Source organism: Mytilus galloprovincialis, chromosome 12, assembly GCF_965363235.1.
Source record: "Mytilus galloprovincialis chromosome 12, xbMytGall1.hap1.1, whole genome shotgun sequence".
Classification (NCBI taxonomy): domain Eukaryota; kingdom Metazoa; phylum Mollusca; class Bivalvia; order Mytilida; family Mytilidae; genus Mytilus; species Mytilus galloprovincialis.
Window position 1 is genome coordinate 51,989,204 of NC_134849.1, and position 27,330 is coordinate 52,016,533.

Below are 27,330 nucleotides of genomic sequence, written 5' to 3' on the forward strand. Positions count from 1 at the left end.
AAGCTCATTAGTAAAAATGAAAGACAAGAATACTAGAATTTACCATAGCATACTAACAAAATGACCAGATATCTTCGTACAGAGCCACCTGAAATATAACAAAGAAACACAAAAACTCTTATACACACAGGCACATTAGCAAAAATGAAAAACAAGAATATTTACCATAACACAATGACGGAATGTTAAAAGTACAGAGCCACGTCAAATGGATATAATCAAAACAGACTAAAAAGTAAAAGTACTATAAACTATTCATAAAGACATACAAGACTACTACAACACATTATTAAGATAATAAGCAAGATCAGTACCCAGAATCTATACATCAAGACAATCTTGTATTTGTGAAGTTGATGCGGAATATTTATCAACCTGGTCTGATGAACTGTTTTTGAAAGCGGTGTTTTAACATACCCCTGATTCATCAAATTTTTAGTCCAACACTGGTGACCTTTAAAAAGTCTGAGTGGCAGCTGCAAACTCTTGAATAGCGAATAAGTTTGGGGAAATATATATCCCATATGCAGGTGAAATTGGTATATTGCTACTAAGGTAGGGGAAATTGATATTTTCAAAAATAAAATCGTCTCTTCATAGATACTGGTTCTGACTGTTGTAAATTTCAAGGTGTAAGTCTAAAACGAGGCTGAGGAAGCTGTGTTTGTTGTTTTCTTTAATTTCTAGTTATGTGGCATATATTTTAATGGAAAGAACATCATCAATATATATTATTGTTAAATTAGATGAGCTGGCTTCTTTGATCTTGTTTTTGACAAGTCAGCGTCTGAAGAAACTCTTATTCATATGAAAATAAAAAGAGATTGACAAGGGATGCGCACAGTTTATTCCGATAGCAATGCTGACAAAAAGTCTACGTCCAAATTTAACAAATATGTTGTCAATGAGAAACTCCACCATAATGTTCACTTGTTCATCTTTTTAGCATGTTTTACCTTTTTGTTCACTATTAACAAAATAAGTCGAATGGTATCTTAAAGTAATAACTGTATAGCGTATGCCATTTTTGTGTTGAATGCATTGTGGATTATTTCTTTGATGTTGTAGATTTTTTATATATCAACCGTAACGCGAATCTTTATTCATACACAGAGGCAATTAGCTACAAACTAAACGATAGGGGACACAATTAAGTTCAGAGTCTATGTTCTGTTGACGAAATTGAAATACTAAACATCAACATTATGAGAAAAGAGAAACGTTTCGTTTAGAAGTATTTCAAGAAAAAAAATCTACATATGATCTACAGCTCGGTTTTTTGGTGGAGTTCATATTCGTCAGTCTCAAAGGGGCACTAGTTACGAGATATGAAAAAAGTAGAATATAATTTAGTTTTGACCCATCATTGATAAAAGTGAAATAAGGAAATCAAAATTCGTTTTTAGCAGCCAATTTGGTACAGTTTTGTCAAAATTAAGCAAAGAAAACTCGCTGAAGAATTATAATTCGGCCTCATTAAATCCGTATTCATGTGAACTTCAATTTGACACATTAGGTACAGATTGGTAACGCATGCATTAGTGGGGTTCAATCAATAAAAAGAAAATAATGTCAATGTTGAACGTGAAACAAGGGGACCGATTCGTTCTACAAACAAATCATTCTTATACAGGTTAAAAAGTAAATGATTTATTTTTAACCAATAAAATGAAATTAATCAGCCTATAATAATCCAAAAGCACGAGGTGGCAATTTCGTTATATATTTTGTGGGATTATATTAGGTAATGTGTGCATCGGCAGTATTCGGAGGTCATCTCAATACATTTAGTAACTAAGATAACGTCTAGACTAAAATATGCACCAACATCTGATATATATTATTGAGTACATACTTTCCTAACTGTTTATTTCAGACTTATTGTAATTTGGATATTCGTTTTGGTATGTTATAAATCAAACGTGAGAATTTGAGTCAAATCGGTGAACATCAATTTGACAGCTAAGTCCCTCTCTAAGTCTCTTAAAGTGTGTTTTAAAGACTTTTGTCTTTTCGCCGTTTTTTTTTCGTTTTTGCTATGCTTTTGTACTTCACTCTTAATTTCGACTTGTGATGGGTTGTTGTACCCTTTGGTGTCTTCCATCTCTTTTTATTTTTACAAAAGAAGCTCACAAGACTTTATGGTATAACACATTTATGAAATATCAGAGCAGAACTTACTCAATGCAAGTGAGTTATTTACGTCCCTATGTCCAGCCCAGTAGCCAAAACATCGATAATGACAGGTAAATACAACTACTAATTTAATGAAATTTGTTGTTTAAAAAAAAGATTTGAAGGATTTCTGTCCCTCTGTAAAGGTCTAATTCCTTATACAAGTTAGACTATGTTTTGATTGGAGCTTTTTGTCGCAGAATAAAGACATAGCGAATTCATCTTTAGTTATCAGCGTCGTCCACATTTTTGATTCATTCAGTGGTAAAGTAATTTTCTTTAGCATGCATACATGTAATGTTTATTAATGAAAATGATATAAGAAATATTTATAATTACACAAATATCATATAAATATAGATATCAATATTAATGAAATATACCTTTTTTGTGCATAAACTTGCAATACATACATCCAGGTTTACAAATCATAAAATGTTCACTATTTTATTGTAGTTAAACTAAATATTTCAGTCCGAAAACTTGACATTAAAACATGTCTAAGTGTTAGGTGAATATTATTTTAAAGTCTTCTTTGGCTAACGCATTAAAATATTGATGCATACTAAAATCATCATATAATAAGATATTGTATGAACGCCTCCATTGTTTGCACTTTGACGGTACTTTTTAATGATATCAGCGGCCTTTTCTCCAATCATCATACTTGGACCATTTGTATTACCAGATGGCACATTTCTCATGACGGAAGCATCAGCTACTCTTAAGTGACTTATTCCGATTACCCTGAAATAATATGTATAATAATTATATGAGGATGATTCATTATATAGGTATAGTATTCTTCCGAACCAACCTAAATTTTTCAACTTATACGTATATAATGAGGTATGGAAAAACATCACTTTTGTTGTATATTTTGGTCTTATAGTTTACGAATAAAAGAGGGGCGACAGATACCAGAGGACATTCAAAGTCATAGATCGAAAAAAAAAACTGACAACGCCATGGCTAAAAAAGAAAAAGACAAACAGACAAATAATTGTAAGCAAGACACACAAAGAAAATTAGACTGAGCAACACAAACCCCACCAAAAACTGGGGGTGATCGCATGTGCTTCGGAAGGGTATACATATTTTGCTTCTTTCACGTAAAACATTCGTAATATGAACGCAATAATTGATTGTTTTGACCGTACCGTTATGACAGTTATATTCCACTTGTCACAGTTACCATATATTTTTGTCAGCCTTTGTATGACATCACCGAGAATGACTTTTTAGTCGAGGTTTAACTTAAAGAAGCAGGATTACTGAGCCAAACTACAAGGGTTGACTATGGTATAGAAATAGAGTTAACTTTTTTTTTCGACTTTTTTTCCACATAAAACACCATATTGTAAAGAACCAACCAAGCAGAGAAAAGACCCGCATTGTTTTAAACTTAGTTGATGCATTTTACACTTCACAATATCATTAACGTTGTTAAAAGTATTTATTGAAATAATAAGATAATAAATTTTTATAACTTGCCAGTGTCAGATCTCAGGTATTTACAGAGGTAGTGAAGATCCCTCTATCTAGTTTAGGTAGAAAAAGTGTTTGTACAAAAATACAAATTTGGCTCCACTTTTGTCATTTTTTTTAACTGCTGTCTACATTTTGACATATACGTTGGTAACCGAGGGGACAATTTTATTTCGGAATGTATGTTTATCCGTCAGATCATCAGAATATGTACCATAAATTGTATGTATGGCCTTTAACATAGTAAAAATGGGTTTCATGTATTGTTATTGCCTCAAAATAGATCCAATAAAATGTATTCAACTCACTTCAACGTTGGGTCAACAACAGCAGTTGGATCTGTAGGTGAACCCATCCTGCATGTGCTCGTCTGGTGATTAGCTGCAACGGCAAAGTTACGAATCATGCATTTCCAGTAGTCATCTGTGTCGTACGTAACCTCTCCACAATAGCCCGTGAAGTCTAACCTAATATATTTGGCACCAATACTTCTCCATGCTGTTGTATTTATCATTTTTTGTGTCAAACGAATAGCTAAAAAAAGAGATGATTCATGTAATGGAAAAAATAAATGAAGTATCAAAAAGTAGTTCTAACTACAAGGTAAATACAAAAAGGGAAAAATCCATTATACCTGAAACAAGTCAAATGTTCAACTATATCAACCAATCCTGTACCCCATTCTTTTTTGAACATGTTAAACAAGTGATTTGGTAAACACCATATTTTTCTGTATACTTGTACACATGGATTTGAATGGCATAAAATTTCAGGAATAATTTCATTGGATATATATATGTTTGACAAACATGACAAACACTAACTGTGATCATCGAGAAGCTTAATTTCTCTTTATCAATATTATGTGGTTAAGACGTGCAGCTGATTTTAAAAGAGTTAAATTCCTTAGGTGTTCTGTACCATCTTTGTAGCACTCGCAGTTACTATAAATAATGGGAAAACTTACCTTGTAGCATTTTTTCCACGTCATGATCATTGGAAAAACATTTTGGATCAATAATAGGTCTATCTGAAGGTTTATTAGTTGCCAGTTGTATGGTCCCCTTACTGCTTGTATGTAATATGTGCACATACACATCAAACGAAGATGTTGTTGTTCTTTTCAATAATTCTTCTTTTACCTTTCAAATGAAAAAATAAATCAAATGCACGATAAGTGTATATACATGACATTTGACTAATTTTTTTTCTGTATGTTATAAATAAATTGTTATCAGACCATTTTTTCCAATCGTTATATTTATTGCACATTATTCCCTATTCTTTATTTTTTGTCCATTTTCACTATTCTTTATTTTTTTGGCCAATAATTCTTTTTTCTGTAACCACCCATCCAGACCCCCATGGACAATCTTTCAACCAAAGTAAGTTACGATTAAGGCGCGAAATTATTCAACATTTACACGCCCGACCATTAAACAGCATAAACTAGATAGTTAAGTATTCTTTTCGTTATAACTTGCCAGTATCGGATCTCAGGTATTTACATTAACTATTTCCAATGACTATAACACCAAAACAGGGTATTATACTTCTGTGAAACTAATTCCTCAAGGGCGATGTAAATCGTTTGTCGATCAAAATTTTCTCTAATATTTGTCTGAGGAAGAGCATTTGATGCTTCTTTCCCTTGCGCAACATTCTGGCCACTCCAAATATAATGACATGCCACCTATGGTCCAGCTTGTACATTGTGTGTGATGAACAGACAACTAATTAATGCTGATAACTGTATAACAACGCAATACAAGTCAGTAGTGTGTTCATTTCCTTTGATTTCGTGGTATAGTGCCTAACAAGATTTTGTGAGGTAGACGAAATTGACTTTAAAACGATCGTATTGACTTTTGATGTGCAGAAATAGGCAGATCGGACATATTTTGACTTTAGTTACTTACTTCTTAAGTTTGGGATTAATTGTAATCAACATATTCCAATGAGACTGAAAAATGCTTTTTTTTATTATGATAAATAATAATTTTACCTGCCGTAGTCGTGCGTAAAATATATTTCGGTATTTCTTTTACGAAAATGACTTGTTTAATGGATCAAAACGTATTATTTGTAAACTTTCTCTTTACTCTTCACATTAGGCTTTTAAAAAATAACCTTTCAACTGTATATTCCGAAAATTTGTGAAAATCGAATAAGTGGCAATTCTTACCTTTCATACCTTAACTTTCATTGATAAAACATAATATTGACTCGTCCAGTGTCCAGTTTGAAGGTCATTTTAGTTACCGTACACATTCATGCACGTTCTAATTAATCAATAGTCATGTATGAAAAGCATAAACAATTTTGAAGGTAAACTAATAACAACTTAATCCAATCAAATTGCCTACGATTCAATAACAATGACCAGTCCACATCATAAAAATGTATAGGGGTAAACTGGGTAGGGAGAAAATGTCAGATATATTAAGTTCATTATTTTGCAATAACGAGTAAAAATTTGTTAACCAATAGATTTGTTATAATTTCATAAACATGTCGTTATGTATTGGTATAGTTTTTGGATCTTTCATTAGCGTATTTAAGCCTGTAGAAAGTTTGGCCTTCAAAAGTCAACATAATCATTGACTTTATAAAGAAAATTCGCCTTTTTAAAACATTGAATGTTTCACAAATAATACGCGACAACAAAGCAAAATCATTTCTTAAAACACTGCAAAAAAATTAATTCTGATTGATGCAGTGGTATTGTCATAAATTGCACTGGAGTAAACAGTGGTACATCAAACGTCGTATTCCCTCACACAATGTTATCACACACTATAACTGTGATTTACCTTTTACTACATATCATTTATTATACTCAAGATGTACTTTACATTTCGAAATAAAGGTGTCGCCACTGCCACTTATTGTAAACATTTTGATATTTTGATGATTACAAGAAAATTAATTCTGACATAAAGTTCGCTTTGTAATCGAAGATGTGTTATAATTAACACAAAATATGTTTTACACATGCGCACAAACTTTGTGTTTACATTCTCGTTATTTTCGTTTGTATCTTAATAATATATATGCTTTGTGTTGTTATAATATATTTAAGCTGCTTTCATAAAATTTTGTTATATATTGCTATTCAAATATCATATATTTACCCTGCAATAATTTTAAATAAATTTCTAAATCGTAACGTCCATAATTCATTGGAATTAAACGGGAACACCCAAACATTTCATGGGTATTTTCTTAAGCTTTGACCTATACAAACAGCGTAGTTGTCCTATTACAATCGAATCGTTCCTTCGTGTCATGTTCTGTTCTCATTTTAACATGGGTAGACATAATATTTGTCCTCGCTCAGTGTAAAATATTGACAAATATAATGCCAACCCTACTAAAATGACCATAGGGCATGACATGAGGAGGTTATTTCTTAAATATACATCATAGCATATGAACCCCTGTAAAGATTGACTTGAATAAACCTGATATCTTTGATGATTGTTTTACTATAGTGCACACGCATACGAGGTATTTGGTTATTATCATATACATTCCCGACAAACATTTCGGGTTTAATCCACTATGTTGTGCATAAAAAATAACTGTACCAATGTCAGATATATGACAGCTGTTTTTTTTAATCGTTTGATGTGTTTGAACTTTGGATTTTGCCTTTAATAAGGGACTTTCCGTTTTAATGTTGCCTTGGAATTCGTTTTTTTTGTTATTTTACTTTTTACGAGCATAAAAGAAAAGGCCCAAATGAGAAATCTGAAGGAAGAACGTTTAAGGTAAATTTTCCTGAGGAGTTTATATTTAAGTACATTTTGAGTTGCCTTGTTAACATAATTGCATGGACGTCTATCCCCCAGAAACAATAAATTTCCTTTACCTCGTCGTTATAGGGTACATAACCATTTTCAATACCCTGCTTCTCAAAGGCTACGCCTACAAATATAGCTTGTACATTGGGATGTTCCAGTTCAGAATGAGGCTCAATTCTTGCAAAAAGATTACCATCTACACTGGACCGTTTTAAGTAACCTAAAATTATAATCTCAGTGCATATTCCAAAACGTTGTGCATAAACTGACTAAGATCATTTATACATGGGTTAGTAATGACTAGATAAGAACGATTTTTTATGTCTGATCAAAACAGACATTCATATCAGAGCAAACTATTAAAGGATATCATAATATTTGCAGAAACCGCATATTACGTTTGAATTTTTGTCATGTGAATTTTAAAATAAATCAGATATGGACAGTGTTTGAATTACGGATAAAATTAAACATATAAATCTATTCTAATAAGTGAGGAATATGTTAATTGTTATCCATTCGTTCGGTGTGTTTGAGCTTTTGATATTGCCTTTTGATTACGGACTTTCTTTTTTAATTTTCCTCGAAAATCAGTATTTTTTGTGATTCTACTTTTTTTCTAGGTTACGTAAAACATGTAACGAACCTTTCTTGTTTAACACATAATCGACAATGGTCCCTGGATCAGAAAATTTATCACTGTTCAGGTTTAAAGTTGAATTTATAGAAAATGAAAGAAAAAGCATCGCGTGTTCGTCTAAGTATTCTCCAACAGGAAGATCAGCATGAACAGGTATCTACAGAATAGAATATCATATAGCAACAACTAGTATTGACAGAACAGAACATCATGTGACAATAACTAATATCTACAAATCAGAATATCATGTGCCAATAACTGGTATCTACAGAACAGATTATCATGTGCCAATAATGGTAGCTACAACACAGAATCTTATCTGAGCATAACTGGTATCAACAGAGCATAATTTCATTTGCAAGTGACTGGTATATGCGCATATTAGGATATCGTATGACAATAACTGGTATCTTAAGAACAGATTATCATGTGACAATAATCTAAAGAACAAAAAATAATGTAAAAATAACTGGTATCGACAAATCGAAGTATAATGTTACAATAACTGGTATCTACAGACAAAATATAATATGACAATAACTTGTATCTAAAGGACGGAGTATCATGCTATCACAACATAATATCTCCAAAAATATGCAGCCTCTGGTCTTTATTAGTTGTGTATGATTTTTAATTTTAGTTTCTTGTGTATAATTCGGAGTTTAGTATGACGTCCATTATCACTGAACTAGTATACATATTTATTAAGGGCCAGCTGAAGGACGCATCCGGGTGCGGGAGTTTCTCGCTACATTGAAGACCCATTGGTGGCCTTAGGCTGTTGTCTGCTCTATGGTCGAGTTGTTGTCGCTTTGACACATTCCCCATTTCCATTCTCAATTTTATAAGAAATATCTATGTTGATTTAACCAAGTGGCCTATGTAAATTTTAGATTTCGACTTACAGAAAATATTCTTCAGTTGACCCTTTGTAAGACTGATTGATGAAATGTTTAACGTGAAGCAAAAAATATAAAATACTTTGTTTTTTATATTTTATTATTTTGTTTTTTATTTTGCCTCAATTCTAGTGTGTACTTACATTTAATTTTTCTAACTGTTTCTTTGGACCAATCCCTGACAAAAGCAGAATTTGTGGTGACGATAAACTCCCAGCAGACAAAATAACTTCATGGCGAGCAAAGACTTTGTGTTTTATTGGGTTGTCGGTCCCTTTTAAAAGTTCAACCCCTTCTGCTCGCTTATCTTTGATCAGAACCTATTGAATACAATGAAATTAAATTAAGATAAGTCTTACCATGTGTTGTTCATTTGGACACAATTTCGGCAATTTGGACATTCCAATAGAAAATTGTCTCCAATTTTTTTTTATTGATGCGAATGCATTTGTTTTACATTTTGAGTTTTTTTCCTACATTGTATTGTATGAAGCCTGCTAAGAGAAGCAACGTTCAGATTAATGTTGAATGATATTAAAACAGTCTAATAAGTTTTGTCAACGTAGGTTTAGACAGATTGTGGTGACAAGTCAGTTTTATTTGTTAAAAGTGGACAAAGCGTGATAAGTTTGATCATAATTGGTAAATATCATATGTTTAACTATTATTGTTGTTGTTCTCCATGTTATATCGTACTTTATTTAGTCATTTTAAGCTTTTATTATATTCGAGCGTCACTGATGATTCTTTTTGTAGACGAAACGCGCGTCTGGCGCAAATACAAAATTTCAATCCTGGTATTTATGGTGAGTCTATTTACAGGTTACTTATTAAAAAAAAAAAGATGCAGCAGAAATGAAAAAAAATGGATGCTATTATGGTATTCAAAATCTGTGAAAAGGAACAACATGATGTATTTGGAATACCTTTTAAATTTTGTTGGAATGCCTTGTCGTAATAATTGACAGGAATGTTAAGTTATAATCTGAATATACACAAATACATTTTTACTTGACCTGAAAATAACTTAAACGACAATAGATTGTTCAAATTAGAAATAATAACAGGACTACAGATTATCAGATTATTTTGGTCTCTTGTGGAGATTTGTCTCATTTACAATCATACCCCGTCTTCTTTCTTTTTTTTTATATTGAAGCGCTAATTGGCAAAATCTAGTCGAGGAAGATGACATTGAGAGTATAAAAACTGAACATGAAATGTAAAGGCTTCGCACAATATTGAGTGCTTACTGATCTGGGGTAACTTCAATCTAACAGGATGGAATTGGACAAACGAACCTAATGTCAAGGAACACAACATACAGAGCAACACTACCAGCTTACCGATATTCTTAATGACAATGTATTAACTCAAATAGTACAAAAGCCAACTAAACAAAAAACTGGATTTCATATTACCAGCTGTCCAAGTAAAATGATGAGACTAGATGTTAACCCATGATTCTCAGAAATGAACATCAGTCCAATGACAAACAACCAAAGGCCACGAAAATCCAAATGTATAAAAGAGATAACTGGGACAATTTGAAGGAAGATATCAATTTTCTTTATATTAAATTCCACAAGAAAGACTGAACATTTATAAAAAATAATCTGTAATAGTTTCAAGAAAAGCATGGAAATCAGTACAAATCAGAATATATACCTTCCAAATACTAGTTTGTAATAACATGGGCAAAATCTAATCAATAACTCAGGAAATCAATAGTCTTCTGAGGCGAAAAGAATATGCCAACAAAAAGAAAAAGAAATCAAATCATGCTACTGACGGATGTCAAGTTGTTTCAATATTCAACATTCAACATTCAACATTCAATTTTTTTTTTGTCCTTGTATCCATTTTCAACATTCAACATTCGATTTCAACATTCAACATTCGTTTTCAACATTCGATTTCAACTTTCAACATTCGTTTTCAACATTCAACAATCGTTTTCAACATTCATCATTCGTTTTCAACATTCAACATTCGTTTTAAACATTCGATTTTCAACTTTCAACATTCGTTTTCAACATTCAACATTCGTTTTCAACATTCGATTTTCAACTTTCAACATTCGTTTTCAACATTCGATTTTCAACTTTTAACATTCTTTTAACGAATATTGAAAGTTGAAAATCGAATGTTGAAAACGAATGTTGAATGTTGAAAACGAATGTTGAAAGTTGAAAATCGAATGCTGAAAACGAATGTTGAATGTTGAAAACGAATGTTGAAAGTTGAAAATCGAATATTGAAAGTTGAAAATCGAATGTTGAAAACGAATGTTGAATGCTGAAAACGAATGTTGAAAGTTGAAAATCGAATATTGAAAACAAATGTTGAATGTTGAAAACGAATGTTGAAATCGAATATTGAAAGTTGAAAATCGAATGTTGAAAACGAATGTTGAATGCTGAAAACGAATGTTGAAAGTTGAAAATCGAATATTGAAAACAAATGTTGAATGTTGAAAACGAATGTTGAATGTTGAAAACGAATATTGAATGTTGAAGGTCGAATGTTGAAAACGAATGTTGAATGTTGAAAACGAATGTTGAATGTTGAAAACGAATGTTGATAGTTGAAAACGAATGTTGAAAGTTGAAAATCGAATGTTGAAAACGAATGTTGAATGTTGAAAACGAATGTTGAAAGTTGAATGTTGAATATTGAAATCGAATGTTGAATGTGGAAAGCAAATGTTGAATATTGAAATCGAATGTTGAATGTTGAAATCGAATGTTGAAAAAAAAAAAAAAACAAAAAAACAAATTGAATGTTGAATGTTGAATATTGAAACCGAATATTGAATGTTGAAATCGAATGTTGAATGTTGAAAATGAATACAAGAAAAAAAAAAAAGAAAAAAAAATTTGAATGTTGAATGTTGAATATTGAAATCGAATGTGGAAAATTGAAATCGAAAGTTGAATGCTGAAATCGGATGTTGAATGCTGAAATCGGATGTTGAATGTTGAAAATGGATTCAAGAAAAAAAAAATAAAAAAAAAATTGAATGTTGAATGTTGAATGTTGAATATTGAACCAACTTGACATCCGTATGCTACTGATATTAGCAGAATTAAACAGCTTAAGAAAAATCAAGACAAGCCTTTATGAAATATATAAAAGACAATAACTCCAGAAGATAAGCACCAACAGCAAGATTCTTGACCTACATCAAACACAAGAAAAGTGATTAAAATATAGATGCAACACTTAGAAAAAATGGGAAATAAAAACTGATCCCATAAACAAAGCGATATCTAAAAAGTAAAATGACAAAAATACTGAACTCCGAGGAAAATTCAAAACGGAAAGTCCGTAGTCAAAAGGCAAAATCAAAAACTCGAACGAATGGATAACAACTGTCATATTCCTGACATGGTATAGGTATTATCTTATGAAGAATGGTTCCATAACTAGCTAAACCTCTCACTTGTACGACAGTCGCATAACATTCCATTATATTGACAACGATGTGTGACCAAAACAAACAGATATAATAGGTAAAATGTCAAAAATAGGGGTACAGCAGTCAACATTTGTGTTATAATCTTAATAAATATAAAAAAAAAAAATTGTCACAAAGAAACACAAAAAAGCATAAAGACAAGTCACATTAGTTAAATTTCACCATAGCACCCAATAAAACAATGACAAGGTGTATAAATACAGAGCCACGACAAGAGTACAAAAATAACCATAAACATAATAACATAATGCCAATCACTTCCAAACTTCAAAAAGACAACTCCTTGAATTAATTTACGATAAAACAAAAAATGTGGGAAACAATCAGATTGCTAATACAATAATACTTCTCCAGCACTTTTGACAAGGTGTCCCACCTGTCTACTCGTACATAAACTACAGCATTCTGGCATCAAAACGTAAGACACACAAAGGTAAATAGATAGTGAAATTTCGCACGAAAAGAACACAAGTAAAGTAGTAGTGATAGAAGGCGAAAAGTAAAAGAAAGAAAAAGTAGAACATGGAGTACCACAGTGATCAGTCTTAGGATCCATATTTTGTTTTATATAAAGACTACCAGAGGTCCTCCCCTCACAGTATGACTGTCTGCGGACGATACTGATTTCCGAAGACAACGACTGCCATAACTTCCAAGAAGACCTGCACAAACTGGCAAAATTGGATAAACTTTGGGAAATGGAATTGCACTCTGCAACATGCATTGTCCTTACGTCACAAAAAAGAAAAATCCAGGGAACAGTGACTACAAGCTTCACAACCATACTCTGGAGCATGAAGTATCAACTATATACAAGAACTGCTTCATCACAAATGATCAAGATTTAGTGGAAGATATAAACCACTTATCGGTAAAAGCCAGTCGATGCCTTGGTTTCTTACATCGAAACCTCAACATCAACTCAAAATCTATTAAATGGCTTGCTTATAAAACATTTGTAAAAGCACAAATGGAATTCGACACGACAGTATGGGACGCGACACTCTTCTAATAAACAGATTGCGTATTCAATAAAATCAGCACAATCGCAGACCTTCCTTTCGAAAGGCGGAGATGTGCTAGAGCCACTCGGTCATGAGAACTGGGTCTAACTTCTCTAATCCCGATTTATATGTCAAAAGTTGGTCCAAAATTGTAATTCCAGATGATACGATTGGGTAATTCCATCATTGGCCAATTCCTTTACAATGTGTAGTAAAGAGGTACAGGACCGATCGACGAATGGGTTTGCATGAAAAGAAGAGCCTCTAATAAAAAGACAGAATTTTAATTATTACTTACCTTTGTCACGTGACTGTTGAGACTTATCTGTAAATTTTTTCGATGCATGTTTGGTCTGAGGTAGCAGGATGCTGTGCTACAACGTTGTCCGTCCTTAATATTTGCTTGTGTTAGGCAAAATCCTTGAATATGAAATGTATTAGATTTACAGCTATATTTCGGGAAGACGTGTTATTGCATGTCGCCTATGTACAAACGATATATATTTAAAAGCATAAAAAAATGAGCTATACGAGCAAGCTATATATTCAGGGATATGAAATTAAATGACTTCGGCAAACTCAGTTTCGACCGGTACCATAACCAATGATGGTGTTGCCTTCTGTAACTTGTCAAGGTTCTGCATGCCTGACGTATTTAAAACACAATTCAAAATGATAGGATTCAAATTTCAAACCGAACAATTGCCTATAATTTCTAACATTCATTCATTAGAACTCTCGAAGATAATGTATCATTGGCAATTATACCACATCTTCCTCTTTTTTTTAAAGAAAAGGGGCGACGCCGAGGTTTTATGGTTTTTTTTTTACAGTTTTTCGGATTTATGAAATTTTGTATGCATTTCCTTTTTTTTTTATTTTGTTAAATGAGATAATCAATAAAAATGGGTAAAAATTATCAATAAATGCAACAACTAAAAAGAATCGAGTTTTTCGCTTAAAATTGTTATTTTCGAAATTCCGTTCACATTATTTTGTTGAAATGATATAATATTGCAGTTTAGATTCCCGTTTAAATTGCAATAAAATGGAAATGAATATTCATATAGATAATTTCAATATGAAAATGAAAATGAATATTCATATATATTATTTCAATATAGAAATGAATATTCATATGGATCATTTCAATATAAATATGCATACCTGTTTGATTATCTCCACCGTTGCAATCGTATGTTTGATAGCCAATTTCAGCTGCTGCTTGCTGGTGAAATAATTCTAAGTCACATAACTTTTCATGTGCTATTGTTATAGGACCGCCTGAACTCCTGTAAGCTATCATAAATTGTTAAATTAGTAGTTACGTTTATTGAGGATTGAAAAGTAAACAAATTGAGAAGACCACTTTTTTAGGCCTTTAAATTAATAAATAACTAACTGTCATGATTGAATAATTAGAATTTACTTATATGTTTCATTATAATACGTTATTTTGATTGGGCTAACAGCAATCTCGCGTCATTCAGAAATTAACATTCATTTTAAAATTAATTGTAACATTCATGACGACACGAGATTCCACAATGAAGTGCACATAATTGAACGTGTAAAAATATATACTTTCTGGTTTAAGCCTAATCTTTCAAATTCAAGAGTCTTTCGTAAATTGAGGTATTGTATATGAATGGCCTTCAAAATACCGTTTCAATCCCTAACATCACTGAAGAGACATTAATTGTCGAAATCCGGATCTGGTGTACAAGTTTTGCACCTATTGTTTGTGTAATACCATCTTTCCCGCAAGTTTATTGTTTTCTGTTTGGTGATAAATTAATTTGAAGATCCATTTTGTTACATCTTGTGATTTATTTATTTGGTAATCGTCAATGGCAGTCAGCAGGGTTTAAGAACATCAGTTGTTCTACCTGTTAGTCAAACGCGTTTAACAAAATATACATTTTTACTTTTTTTGGTCTTTTGGAAAACGTTGTTTTTGTTGTATTTAGACCCCTCTACCACGAAATTTGTTTAACATGCACACGTATAAAAATTGCGGTTTTCATCAAACGCAATCATTGCTTCATTGGATTGCTGTCTTGTTGGCACATTTTTATCTCATTTTTTTTCTTCATAAAGTGTAGTTTATCATTCATGTGATTAAAGTTGAAGATTTCCCTGTTTTCTTTAAAGATAAAGTTGCGGTATCCCTCTGTCCTCCGCTACAGTGACAGGTATTTTACATCTCGTGTTTAATGACATTATGATAGTTGAACCATAAGACACGTTTCACATGAAATGGCTCTTAATCAGTATAACACGTCCATTGCAATTGATATATATAATCCTATATAGTATTGTGTGCAATATACGTATAGAAATTTTATTATTGTGAAATTAAAAACGATTTACATGAAGTCTTATCTTACGTGAATCTTTCAGCCCCGGAACAGTAACATTTTCCATCTTTTTAAAGTAGGGCAACACCCCACTGTATCCCCACCCCTTGCATCCCTGTCTTTCCCACTCATCATAGTCATGTCGGCTTCCTCTCATGTATAACATGCCGTTAATACTGCTAGACCCTCCTAACATTTTACCACGTGGGTAATAGTTTTCCTATAAGGAAGCAACCATTTAACTTCAAACTTTTGACTATTTGCAAGTATCTTGACGTACAATTTTTTATTACAAATTCATATAATGTTGTTTATAAAATGACGCAGGTGTCACTATCCCGCTGGCGCTTGCCCCCTTGTAAAGGGGTAGTTAAAATAAAATACATATATATATATACATGCATATACATCTATATAAATAAACGTCTTATAACCGAATGGGTATAGACTGTGCAACCATGCGCATTAGCTATAGATTCTTTAATCCCTCCTTAATGTTTTTGTCATGTTGTAACTAATGTGATACTCTTAATGGGCCCTTTAATTTGGAAAACAAAAATAAAAATATTGTATTGTATATAGATGCTTGACGTAAAAAATCATTTTTAGAGTTCTTTTTGCAGTTTGCTTCGAGCGTTCGTCAACCACTTTTCATGGCCAATTTGCGTCTTTGGCGGATTACTCAGATCTGTCAATAAGCCAAATTAAATTAACCAAACAGAAAAGGTGGAGTAAGACTCCCCTCCCCCTCTTATTGAGCTTTATATGTGATAGTTGTAAATCTTTTTTAAAGTTTCAATCCAAACGTTGATTTGCTAGCCCCACTCCTTTAGAAAATCCTGGATCCACACCTAAATAATGTCGCACAAGTAATTTACTTACTCTATTATTGAGGGCCTTGTGGGAGTGCTTCTGTGGTACGGTCTTAAAATTCCAATCATATTTACTTCGAAGAAGATTGCCAGCTGTCAACGGAATTTGAGTTTGTTCATTCTCTAAATCCGATCCTCCTGCCTCTAGGAGGAGTACAGATACCGCAGGATCCTCTGTCAGACGGGTGGCAATAATTCCACCTGCAGAACCAGAACCAACTAAAATGGAAAATTAAATACAAACATCATTTTGTAATGGTCTATGTGTACTATTATCTGTTCGGTTGTCCTGAAGTATTCTGAAGCTGGCCAAAACGGTAGAGAAGATAAAGTCACAAGACGTCGTCCTGGAGAGTAGTGATAGATGAGGAGTATGAGCTCTAAACCTCGGACGCGGGACGCGAGCTGCGCGCATGCACCGACGCTATATTTGGGCCTTAGCGTGGACGCCGTAGTTGACTCTGAAATCTAAGGGTATGACTCACAGGCCGACGCCATATTTGGGCCTTCGCGCGGACGCGAGCGCTATAGTTGGACCTGAGCGCGGACGCTAACACTACATTTGGGCCTTCACGCGGACATCGGGACACCAACTCCATATTTGGACCTGAAATCGGGACGCGAGACGTTATAGTTAGACCTGCGCGCGTACACTAACGCTATATTTGGGCCTCAGCACGGACATCAGAGTTGGACTCGAAATGGGGATGCATACCTAAGGATATGACTCACACGAACACCTTATTTGGGTGCAGAGGCTATAGTTGGGCTTAGGCGCGGGCGCTTTACCTAAATATTGGACCAAGCTACCCTCCAAGGTGAACGTTACGTCACACCCTTAAAAGTGGACGGTATACCCTCCAAAACGGACGCGCAATTTTTCTTTGCTAAACGCTTACCCAACACCTAGATAATAAGTCTGTGATAATTCTCTAAAGAATAGTCTACCTCTTAAAATGCTTATACATGCTTATAACAACTGTAAGAATTCTCCAAGATATCCTATTTATATTAATCAGATAAAATGTCACTCAATCCAGTAGGCAGTACTATAAGTAGATGCACGTGTAAAGATAACTGGATTCAAATAAAATGTTTGATATCAATATATAAAATATTTATCTTCTTATTTCTAGTTTTTGGATTACTTATCTTATTAACATGACAATCGTGAAACATTCAGAAGTATTGCTTTTCTATTTCTTTCAACCACTTTATTAATGTCATATGGCCCTGATTAAAATGACACCGCAAATAATTAGATGAAGAGATAAAGCACATCTGGTGATTAAAAAATCAGTAACTATCTTTATACACTTTCTTTCAATAACATGTTTACAGGTGTACAGTGTTTTGTCTGGTTTTAATTACGTGCCGAAACTCCATGTTTGTGCCTTGGTGTAACTTTAAAAAAATAACTTAAATTATTTACTAATTTTAAAAACGATCACTATTCATTGAAACACTTTTTATTCTGAAACATTCGCAATGAAGTTACATGTACTGTATGTCTTAAGCTATACTACGGAGTGTATAATGCTCACTTTAAAATTTGTTTTACAATTTTATATGAACAAATTATAATTTGAATTAAGAAATATTTTCAAAATTAATAATTGATAGTCATGTTTATTATGAAAATGAAAAATATATATAGTCAATTGTAATTTAATTTAAATTTTTACCTGAATTTACCTGTAAAATGAATGCGCGCAAATGTAATCAAAAGCTGCGCGCAAACGTAAAACATTTTAATCCCCAAATGCGCGCAAACGTAGTGCGCCCGAGAAACCAGAACCGGTTTGAACCGGTTAAAATAAGCAGATACTGGCTCTGTAGGTGGGCGGCTATTAGTATACGGTCCAATCAAACAATTTTGATCTCTATTTATCCTGCAATTGGGTGTCCTACTATACAGACACAGCCCTACAGATATCGCTATGCTGTATCTGTATACTATACAGATATCGCTTTAAAGCTCCGCCCACTGCCGGACTGAGTATTGTTTGAACCTGTGTGACCTCAGAATGTGTATTCCAGTTGCATTCCAATGACGATGACACTTGTCGATTTCAAAACTTGATTGTGTATGATTGTGTTACAAAATCAACCATGTCAATTTCAGCATGCATGTTTAGTGAATTTCAAGTCTGAAGCGTAGGACAACTCGTACACTTCTGTTTCAAATTTGACAATGTTTTGTTATTTGTTTTTACTGTTGAAATTAGTTGTTATGTTAAAATAGATAATTATACACCTTGAGCGATGTATTATTGTTGACCATTCGAGATTCTTTTTTTGCGAACCCGTCTTCAGCGTAATGTGTGATTTTGATATTACTACGCGGGCCTCAAGGGATTACAAATTAAATATTAATTAAATTAATTAATTAAATATGATAGTTTTTGTGTCTTTCAAAACACAAACAATTAATAAACAGAATTAATTGCAGGATAAAGACAATAACTGTTTAGTGTCTTTAAATATCAGCTGTATTTGTACTCGGCTCGAAACAGGTGTAGTAGCTCGCTAAAAGCTCGCATACACCTTGTTTCCTAGCCTCGTACAAATACAGCTGATATTTAAAGACACTAAGCAGTTATTGTCTATATATTCCTCTACATAAAGCTGGTGTTGAAGATAACAAAATGCTTAAGGAAGAGAGATATAGGTCAGGACGAGTACAGAAACGATAAAAATTGTATTTATAAATTTCAACCGTATAGAAGCTAAATTCGTCTTCTGTACTAATATCACAACACGATTTAGCCTGTTAACCAAACGTTTATCTCTATCCAATGTATTAACAATATTGTTAAACCAGGCATGCGCAGGAAAGTAATCACCAACCAGTTGATGTTTTTCTGTATATAAAGAAGAAGATCCTCATTTTCCGGTAGTCCTAATTTCCCTAGCTTTATCACAAGACCTATACCTATTGTATTTATTGTTAAATTGCATGAAATATTTGCCACTGGACGTTCAGCAACCAACTACTTTTTACGTTTATTTCTTAACTACGGGGTTGGGTTGAATAAAGCTATAAGAGAGAGACTAAAGGTTAAACTGAAATGAACATTATGGACCAGTTTTGTTTATTTATTAATAGCGAAGACTCGCTTTCAACGTTTACAAAGAATGTAGGTGGCAATTTCAAAGTGCGGCTGCCCAAACGCTATACGTTAGATGGATCGTGGGAATGTGCATTATTGGAGGTGTCGTTCATACCGGAATTAGAAGCCTCAACGAGACGTATGTATTTCTGTTCCGATTTCGTGCACCAGTCGTACGTGAGGGAAACGGCTCTCCCTATTCTCCAGTCGATACGGTTATTGAATGAAGATATCACGGACGTGACGTTTGAGAAACCAATCTATTTTCCGGTCACCAGGAATGAATTGTATCACATCGAATTTGTGTTGAGAGACGATCATTTGCAAATATGTCGTCTAAAAGATGACCACGTATTTCTCTTGCTACATTTTCGTAGGAAGAATCTATAAGAGGAAACTACACATTCATATTTAGGACATTACGAATATGTTTAATTGCAATATTTGCCGTAAAGTATATGTGTGGCCGCACGATCTTCAAAGACATATGAGAAGTAAGCATTCTTCCGATGAGTCACTATACCAGCCAGATGTTACCCAGCAGCAGCAGCAAAACCAGCAGCAGCAAAAGCAGCAGCAGCAAAAGCAACAGCAGCAACAGCAGCAAAAGCAGCAGCAGCAGCAGGAGGCTTTCGTGTTTAGACACCCTTTTACCATGATCGTATCCGGTCCCACCTCCTGCAGAAAAACTCATTTTATGAAAGATGTGCTTCAACACATAAAAAGACTGTGTAGTCCCAGTCCAGAAAGAATTGTTTGGTTGTATAAAAGGTGGCAACCTCTTTACGAGGAAATACAACGAACAGTGCTTCCACGCGTTGAATTCATTCGTGGAATTCCTTTTGATCTCGAAAGGGACGATTTTTTCGATCCCAACATTCGAAACATGATCATATTAGATGATCTCATGTCGACCTCGGCCAAAGACTCCAGAATAAATGATTTGTTTACGGAAGGGAGTCACCATAGAAATTTATCGGTCGTCGTTTTGAATTAGATTTTATACTTTGGCAAAGACCCCACCCAGAGACGAAACTGTCATTATCTCGTTCTCTTTAATAACCCCATTGATCGTCAACCCATCATGACGCTTGGCCGACAGATGTATCCTTCTCGAGGGGACTTCTTTCTCAGGAAATTCGAAGAGGCAACGAGGAAACCTTTCGGGTACCTTCTGGTTGATCTAAAAGCTAGAACCCCGGAAGCCTCCAGATTACGCACAGAGGTCTTGCAGATCGGTCAAGGAGAGACACATGATGAAAAGAAGGAGGACACCCATCTCTCCGAAGACGAAAGTTCGGTCTCGTCAGACGAAGACATGGCCGACGAGACAACAGACGTATCGTCGGACGATGCTGAAAGACGAGAAGATCTCATCGCCTGTCGGGATTGTGGAGTAGTGTTTGCTCACCTTCGCGGATTGGAAACCCATAGTCAGCAAGGGTGTGGGAAGAAAAACGGCATTGCTCTCCCGATGACGGGGAAAGACGTAGAGGATGCTTTAAGCGGATTCTCCGTGACCGTGTGCTGTGCAGAAGACTCGCCTAGCTATGTGAGCGACAAGCCTAGAACGTTTGTGGTCAATACGGACAACTGTAATCAAAAGGGGAGTCATTGGGTGGCTTTCCATTTTCCCGCATCGGGGCCACCTGAATTTTTCGACTCCTTAGGACGATACCCGGAAACGTACCAACGATATTTTAGAAATGTACTCATCGTGAATGGACCGGAATACTGTGTGGTTGGCAATCAAGTTCAACCCGATGATTCAGATACCTGTGGCCTGTATTGCATTTATTACGTCAAATTGAGATGTCGGGGATTGGAGATGAAGGACATTATCAACACCTTTTCATCCACTGACTTGATTAAAAATGACAGCAAACTCGTAGCCCTATTTGGTTAATTACAAAAAAAAAAATGATACAAAAAAAAAAAAACAAATAAGAAAACGACAAAAAAAAAAAAAAAAAAAAACTTAAACCACCTACATGTATATGTAGCAGGTCTCAAGTCCTGAACCAGATCTGGTATCTGGAAGTGTGAGAGAGATTTATCCGAACACCACTTTCTAGAGTGTGACGTAACTTCCACCTTGGAGGGTAGCTTGGTCCAATATTTAGGTATAGCGGCCGCGCCTAAGCCCAACTATAGCCTCTGCACCCAAATAAGGTGTTCGTGTGAGTCATATCCTTAGGTATGCATCCCCATGTCGAGTCCAACTCTGATGTCCGTGCTGAGGCCCAAATATAGCGTTAGTGTACGCGCGCAGGTCTAACTATAACGTCTCGCGTCCCGATTTCAGGTCCAAATATGGAGTTGGTGTCCCGATGTCCGCGTGAAGGCCCAAATATAGTGTTCGCGTCCGCGCTCAGGTCCAACTATAGCGCTCGCATCCGCGCAAAGGCCCAAATATGGCGTCGGCCTGTGAGTCATACCCTTAGATTTCAGAGTCAACTACGGCGTCCACGCTAAGGCCCAAATATAGCGTCGGCGCATGCGCGCAGCTCGCGTCCCGCGTCCGAGGTTTAGGGCTCATACTCCTCATCTATCACTACTCTGGAGTATTCTGAAAGCTGGCCAAAACGGTAGAGAAGATAGAGTCACAAGACGTCGTCCTGGAGTATTCTGAAAGCTGGCCAAAACTCTAGAGAGGATAAAGTCACAACACGTTTTAATCAATGAAGCCACTGAGTTATAATACTAGCTCACAAATCTTTCGTTAATTATCTTCATGATTTAGGTAGTTTAGGGGCCGAAAGTTTTAGAAAGATGAAAATATAATAAGTTGCAAAACATTTAAAAAAAAAAAAAAAGCCTTGATAGAACAACCTCATCCGTCAATAATAATGTTTGTTCGTACATTTTATCACAACAAGACTGTCTTGAAATGGCGATGTCGCAGGATTGTCGTTTTTTACTCTTATACAAATGTACTTACCTACTATGTAATCATAATATTGTTCCAGTGGTTTGTCGAATACTCCTGGCGGGTCACGTGGTTCAGGTGGCGCAACAGTGTTTAAGAAATTTATGATGGATGCATAATTTAATAAAGAATGTCCGAGAAACATGTTTTTTCTGAAATAAAGAAGAGTACAGCAGATATACGATGCTTAGGAACAGTATTTGCGATTAATCAAAACATGATTTCTATATATTTAGAAGACAATTCCTGTTTAATTTGTTAGTTTTTTTTAATGATATTCGTTCTCCTTTCATGGAAACTAACATGGCAATTAAAGGCAGAGAAAATTCAGAATTGTTTTCAATAACTGTTCACAGTTAAAGAAGTATAAAACAAATGTTTCCTTATAATATTCATCAATTTGCGTGGTAATCTTGACATAAGTTCTGTGACATCCCAGCCCCTCTCTCAGAATCAGGTCTATATTTATCATTTGTACCGAATTAGACTATTTACCGGATTTGTAATCACATAAGCAACACGACGGGTGCCACATGTGGAGGATCTGCTTACCCTTCCGGAGCACCTGAGATCACCCCTAGTTTTTGGTGGGGTTCGTGTTGTTTATTCTTTAGTTTTCTATGTTGTGTCATGTGTACTATTGTTTTTCTGTTTGTCTTTTTCATTTTTAGCCATGGCGTTGTCAGTTTGTTTTAGATTTATGAGTTTGACTGTCCCTTTGGTATCTTTCGTCTCTCTTTTGTACATGTCCGTTGATTTCATATCTTATAAGAAGTGATGACCCCAGTATTCCTGTGTTACACTTTACATTGCCTCCCAAAAAAGTATTTAAATTGTAACAGGATATTTAAGACTGTCGTTTGGTTGCTGTCTTATTGGTTTATTCCCGGTTATCCCACTTTTAAAAAATTTAAAATTCTGATTGTTTCATAGCATGATGTGGTTTTGTTATTTCGTAATGATGAAATTTTCCCGTAAAAAGGTTTGAAACTATATGAGGTTGAAAATATAAATAGAACTGATCAGGATCAGCATGTCAGAGTTTGGAATCTAGGGACTGTCTGCTGAATAGAACACACCTATACTGCACATGAATGTTTCATTACCTAATGTGATTTTGTTATTTCGTAATGATGATTTTCTAATCTTGATAGGGCTCTAATGTTACATAATGATGTTTTGATATTTGACGATTTTACACTAAATGATGTGTTCGTTCAAGTTATTGATGTGGTTCTGTCATTTGTTGATGTAGTTAGCATATTACAAGATGAGGTAAAAGGCGTGACTATTTTGGGAAACAAACCTAGTTATATTTTTAAAACCAATGTCCATGTTTTATGTGCCTCGGGTGAGTGCCCATCCATCGAGTTATAGTTAAAAAAAAAAAGAATTCGGCTTACCGTTCGAACTAAACTTCGATTTCAAGAAGAATTGAGTTGAGAGTTGAACTTTAAAACATGTTAAATAAAGTTAAGAGTTCGAGTTACAACTTGACCCATAGGCGGATCCAGGGGGGGGGGGGGGGCTTAAGAAAAGTTCTGGATCGGCCACTGTTAACCTCAAGTGTTTTACAATCATACCGACATGCGAGACATTTCTCTGTGTCAACAGTTTATTATATTATCATACAAAACATACATTAACCATGTACAATGATGTAAACCTTCATCCTTTTAGTGCGTCATTCCTAATCAACCATTATGCATATCATGATAACAAACTTCGTTGTCATAACAGCAAGCAGCTTTTGTATTTATAACAACACTCATTCTAAAAATACAATTGTCTCATCCCGATGCTGTTCTAATTTTTTTTACAAAAAAAGTCGTTTTTACTTGGTAATGCGCGCAAACGTAGTGTACCGCTATATATATATATATATATATATATTGCCTTTGTTAGTCTTGTATTATTTTAATTTTAGTTTCTTGTGTACAATTTGGAAATTAGTATGGCGTTCATTAGGCAGCAACCATTTGATTTTCTGGGGGGGGGGGGGGGGGGGCTATGTTTTTTTTTTCTGGACAAATTATTTTTTTCGCCTGTGGCGAAAAGCAATCTATTTTTTTCGCGACAAGTCGAAAACAATTTTTTTCTTTCAATTTTAGCATTACATATAGTGGCAGCTGAGGGTGAAACAAACAATTTTTTTTGCTCAGAATCAAAAACAAATTATTTTTTTCTCCAAAAACTGGAAACAAACTTTTTTTCCCAAAAAAAACCATAGCCCCCCCCCCCCCCCCCCCCCCCCCCCAGAAAATCAAATGGTTGCTGCCTTATCACTGAACTAGTATATATTTATTTAGGGGCCAGCTGAAGGACGTCTCCGGGTGCGGGAATTTCTCCCTACATTGAAGACATGTTGGTGACCTTCTGCTGTTGGTTTTTCTATGTTAGGGTTGTTGTCTCTTTGATCCATTCCCCATTTCCATTCTCAATTCTATATACCCTCGACACGTTCAAACTTTTAATTTATACAAAAGAAAACGACAGACGTAATATATTTCGCTGACGGTTGACCTATTTACTGTATATCCTATAATTAACATAGTTTTGAGAAAAATCGAACGTTGCATATTTTTTTAACAAGTAATGTGCACTTGAAATAAAAGAATTTATTCTGATTTTTTGATTTATTAAATATACTTACATGATTCTATCGCAATCTAATCTCCTTCAGTCCTACTTCAAGCTTCGAAACAAATGCGTAAGAACAGATTACTAACTGAGGTCAGGAACATATATATTTTGACCTAGTACGATTTCCAGCTGAGGTGAAGGATATCAATTATACATAATGATGCAAAAATGCATAATAAAGATAATAATAATACTTACACATAAATCATCATTAAACATGTTAAAGTTCTGTTGGATAATGAAAAATACACAGAAGTAAATAATAATAAATTATAAAATAAGTAGATCAAGAAATGGACTTTATTAAAACAAATTTATAGTTAACTTTTTTTTAAAGTTTGTTTATTATAGAACAATTTAAAAAAATTATCAATGTAAATGTTAATTTTTCTAAAGCATGTTTAAAAACGTTGTCTAAAAAATGTCACCAAGCTAATTGATAAATGTGTCAGGCATAGATGGAGATAATAATTTTATATCATACTTTTTGAAAGTTATAAAGTGGTAGGAATACCCTTTATTGAATATATGAATGTACATTTTTACCCATATGGGTTGAAGGCATAAATCAACATAATAATTTTACAATACATCAAAAAAACCAGCAAAAGAACAAGACATTATATATGTATCTATCATGCAGTTGTTGAGTCCACCCTCCGACAGTGACCATGACTTTTTAACAAATGAAGCAGCATACTGCATAATAGACGTTATAGATCTTAACTATGAAAGGTGGCTATATTAAAAATATCAAGTCACTTAATAAGTAATTTAATGCACCAACTAAGTTTATGAAAAAAACATACTATGTTTTTTTTCGGATTTAATCCCGGAAAAGCAGATTATTTTTTAAGCAAGTTTTAACAAACTTTTCAAAATAAATGTTTTCTCGCTTTTACATGTCTAGCATTATACATATTTTTTTAAAACTTGGAATCTGGATTTAGTGATATTCTCCCCCGACCCACCCCTTAATAAAGTACGCGGATGCAAATTTGTTTAGAAAATAAGAATATTAGGTCATTTGATCATTTGATAATTTAATTTTGAATGTTACTCGTCTTCTGATTGGCTGACAGTGTTTTGTCTATCAGCTCACTGAAATAATTTTGTCATGTGACCGTGACGTCATCAACGTTTTTTTCATGATTTACATGTCTTGAGAAGTGTGAGAAAACGTTCAAAAGAATAACACAGTTTAACAATAGTATTATATATAACATAGTTGGTTAAATTAACTTATTAATTTTTATGAGTAAAAAACTGCATTTTTCTATTACAACATTTACAATGATTAGATTAAATAATCTTGAACGTCATACATCATATTAGGTGCGTGTACATTCATGGGACAATACACACGTCAATGAAAAAAAAAAAAACATTACATTTTGTGTGACGTCACCTCTGAAAAAAAATATCATAGAAGTATGATAATCTCTTTCTAAATAGTTCAAAATAAACATATTTACATCAATCGTTCTTCCTGTTTAATAACGTTGTTTGTTCCGACCACAATACAATGTAAGCCTAAATTAATTGGAAACAGATGGCGTTAAAATTGTAATATCATGCACCGTGGACAATATTTACAATTGTAATGGGTTTTATAGCTCATAATTTGAAAGACTGACAATCAAGACTTATATAAAGAACCATACTTTTCTTTTGTAAAGAAACGAATGTTAACAGTTTTTCCTTTAAGATTTTAAGGTATGTTACTTTGAAATATTACGTTTGTTCATTTGGAAAATTATGCACCATTATTATTTAAATCATAATAAATGATTGTATGCACGATCGAACTGTAGTACCAACTACTATACTTCAACGTATTACGGTGACTGATATATTATTATATTATTCATGTAATTAAACCAGATATAGTTCTAAAAGTTCTGAAAGTAAATCGGACAA

At 33.9% G+C, this 27,330-nt stretch overlaps 1 protein-coding gene across 1 annotated transcript; it reads right to left on the reverse strand.

Annotated features, from left to right (window-relative positions):
* Window positions 1–1,897: 1,897 nt before the first annotated feature.
* On the reverse strand, window positions 1,898–23,239 carry LOC143055469 (oxygen-dependent choline dehydrogenase-like). Its single transcript, XM_076228620.1, has 11 exons — window positions 22,780–23,239; window positions 16,736–16,944; window positions 15,884–16,073; window positions 14,661–14,792; window positions 13,792–13,913; window positions 9,152–9,328; window positions 8,116–8,266; window positions 7,538–7,689; window positions 4,631–4,805; window positions 3,972–4,197; window positions 1,898–2,922 (listed from the first exon to the last, which is right to left on the reverse strand). The coding sequence occupies exons 1-11, from the start codon at window positions 22,910–22,912 to the stop codon at window positions 2,715–2,717; spliced, it is 1,875 nt and encodes a 624-aa protein (XP_076084735.1). The 5' UTR covers window positions 22,913–23,239; the 3' UTR covers window positions 1,898–2,714.
* Window positions 23,240–27,330: the final 4,091 nt, after the last annotated feature.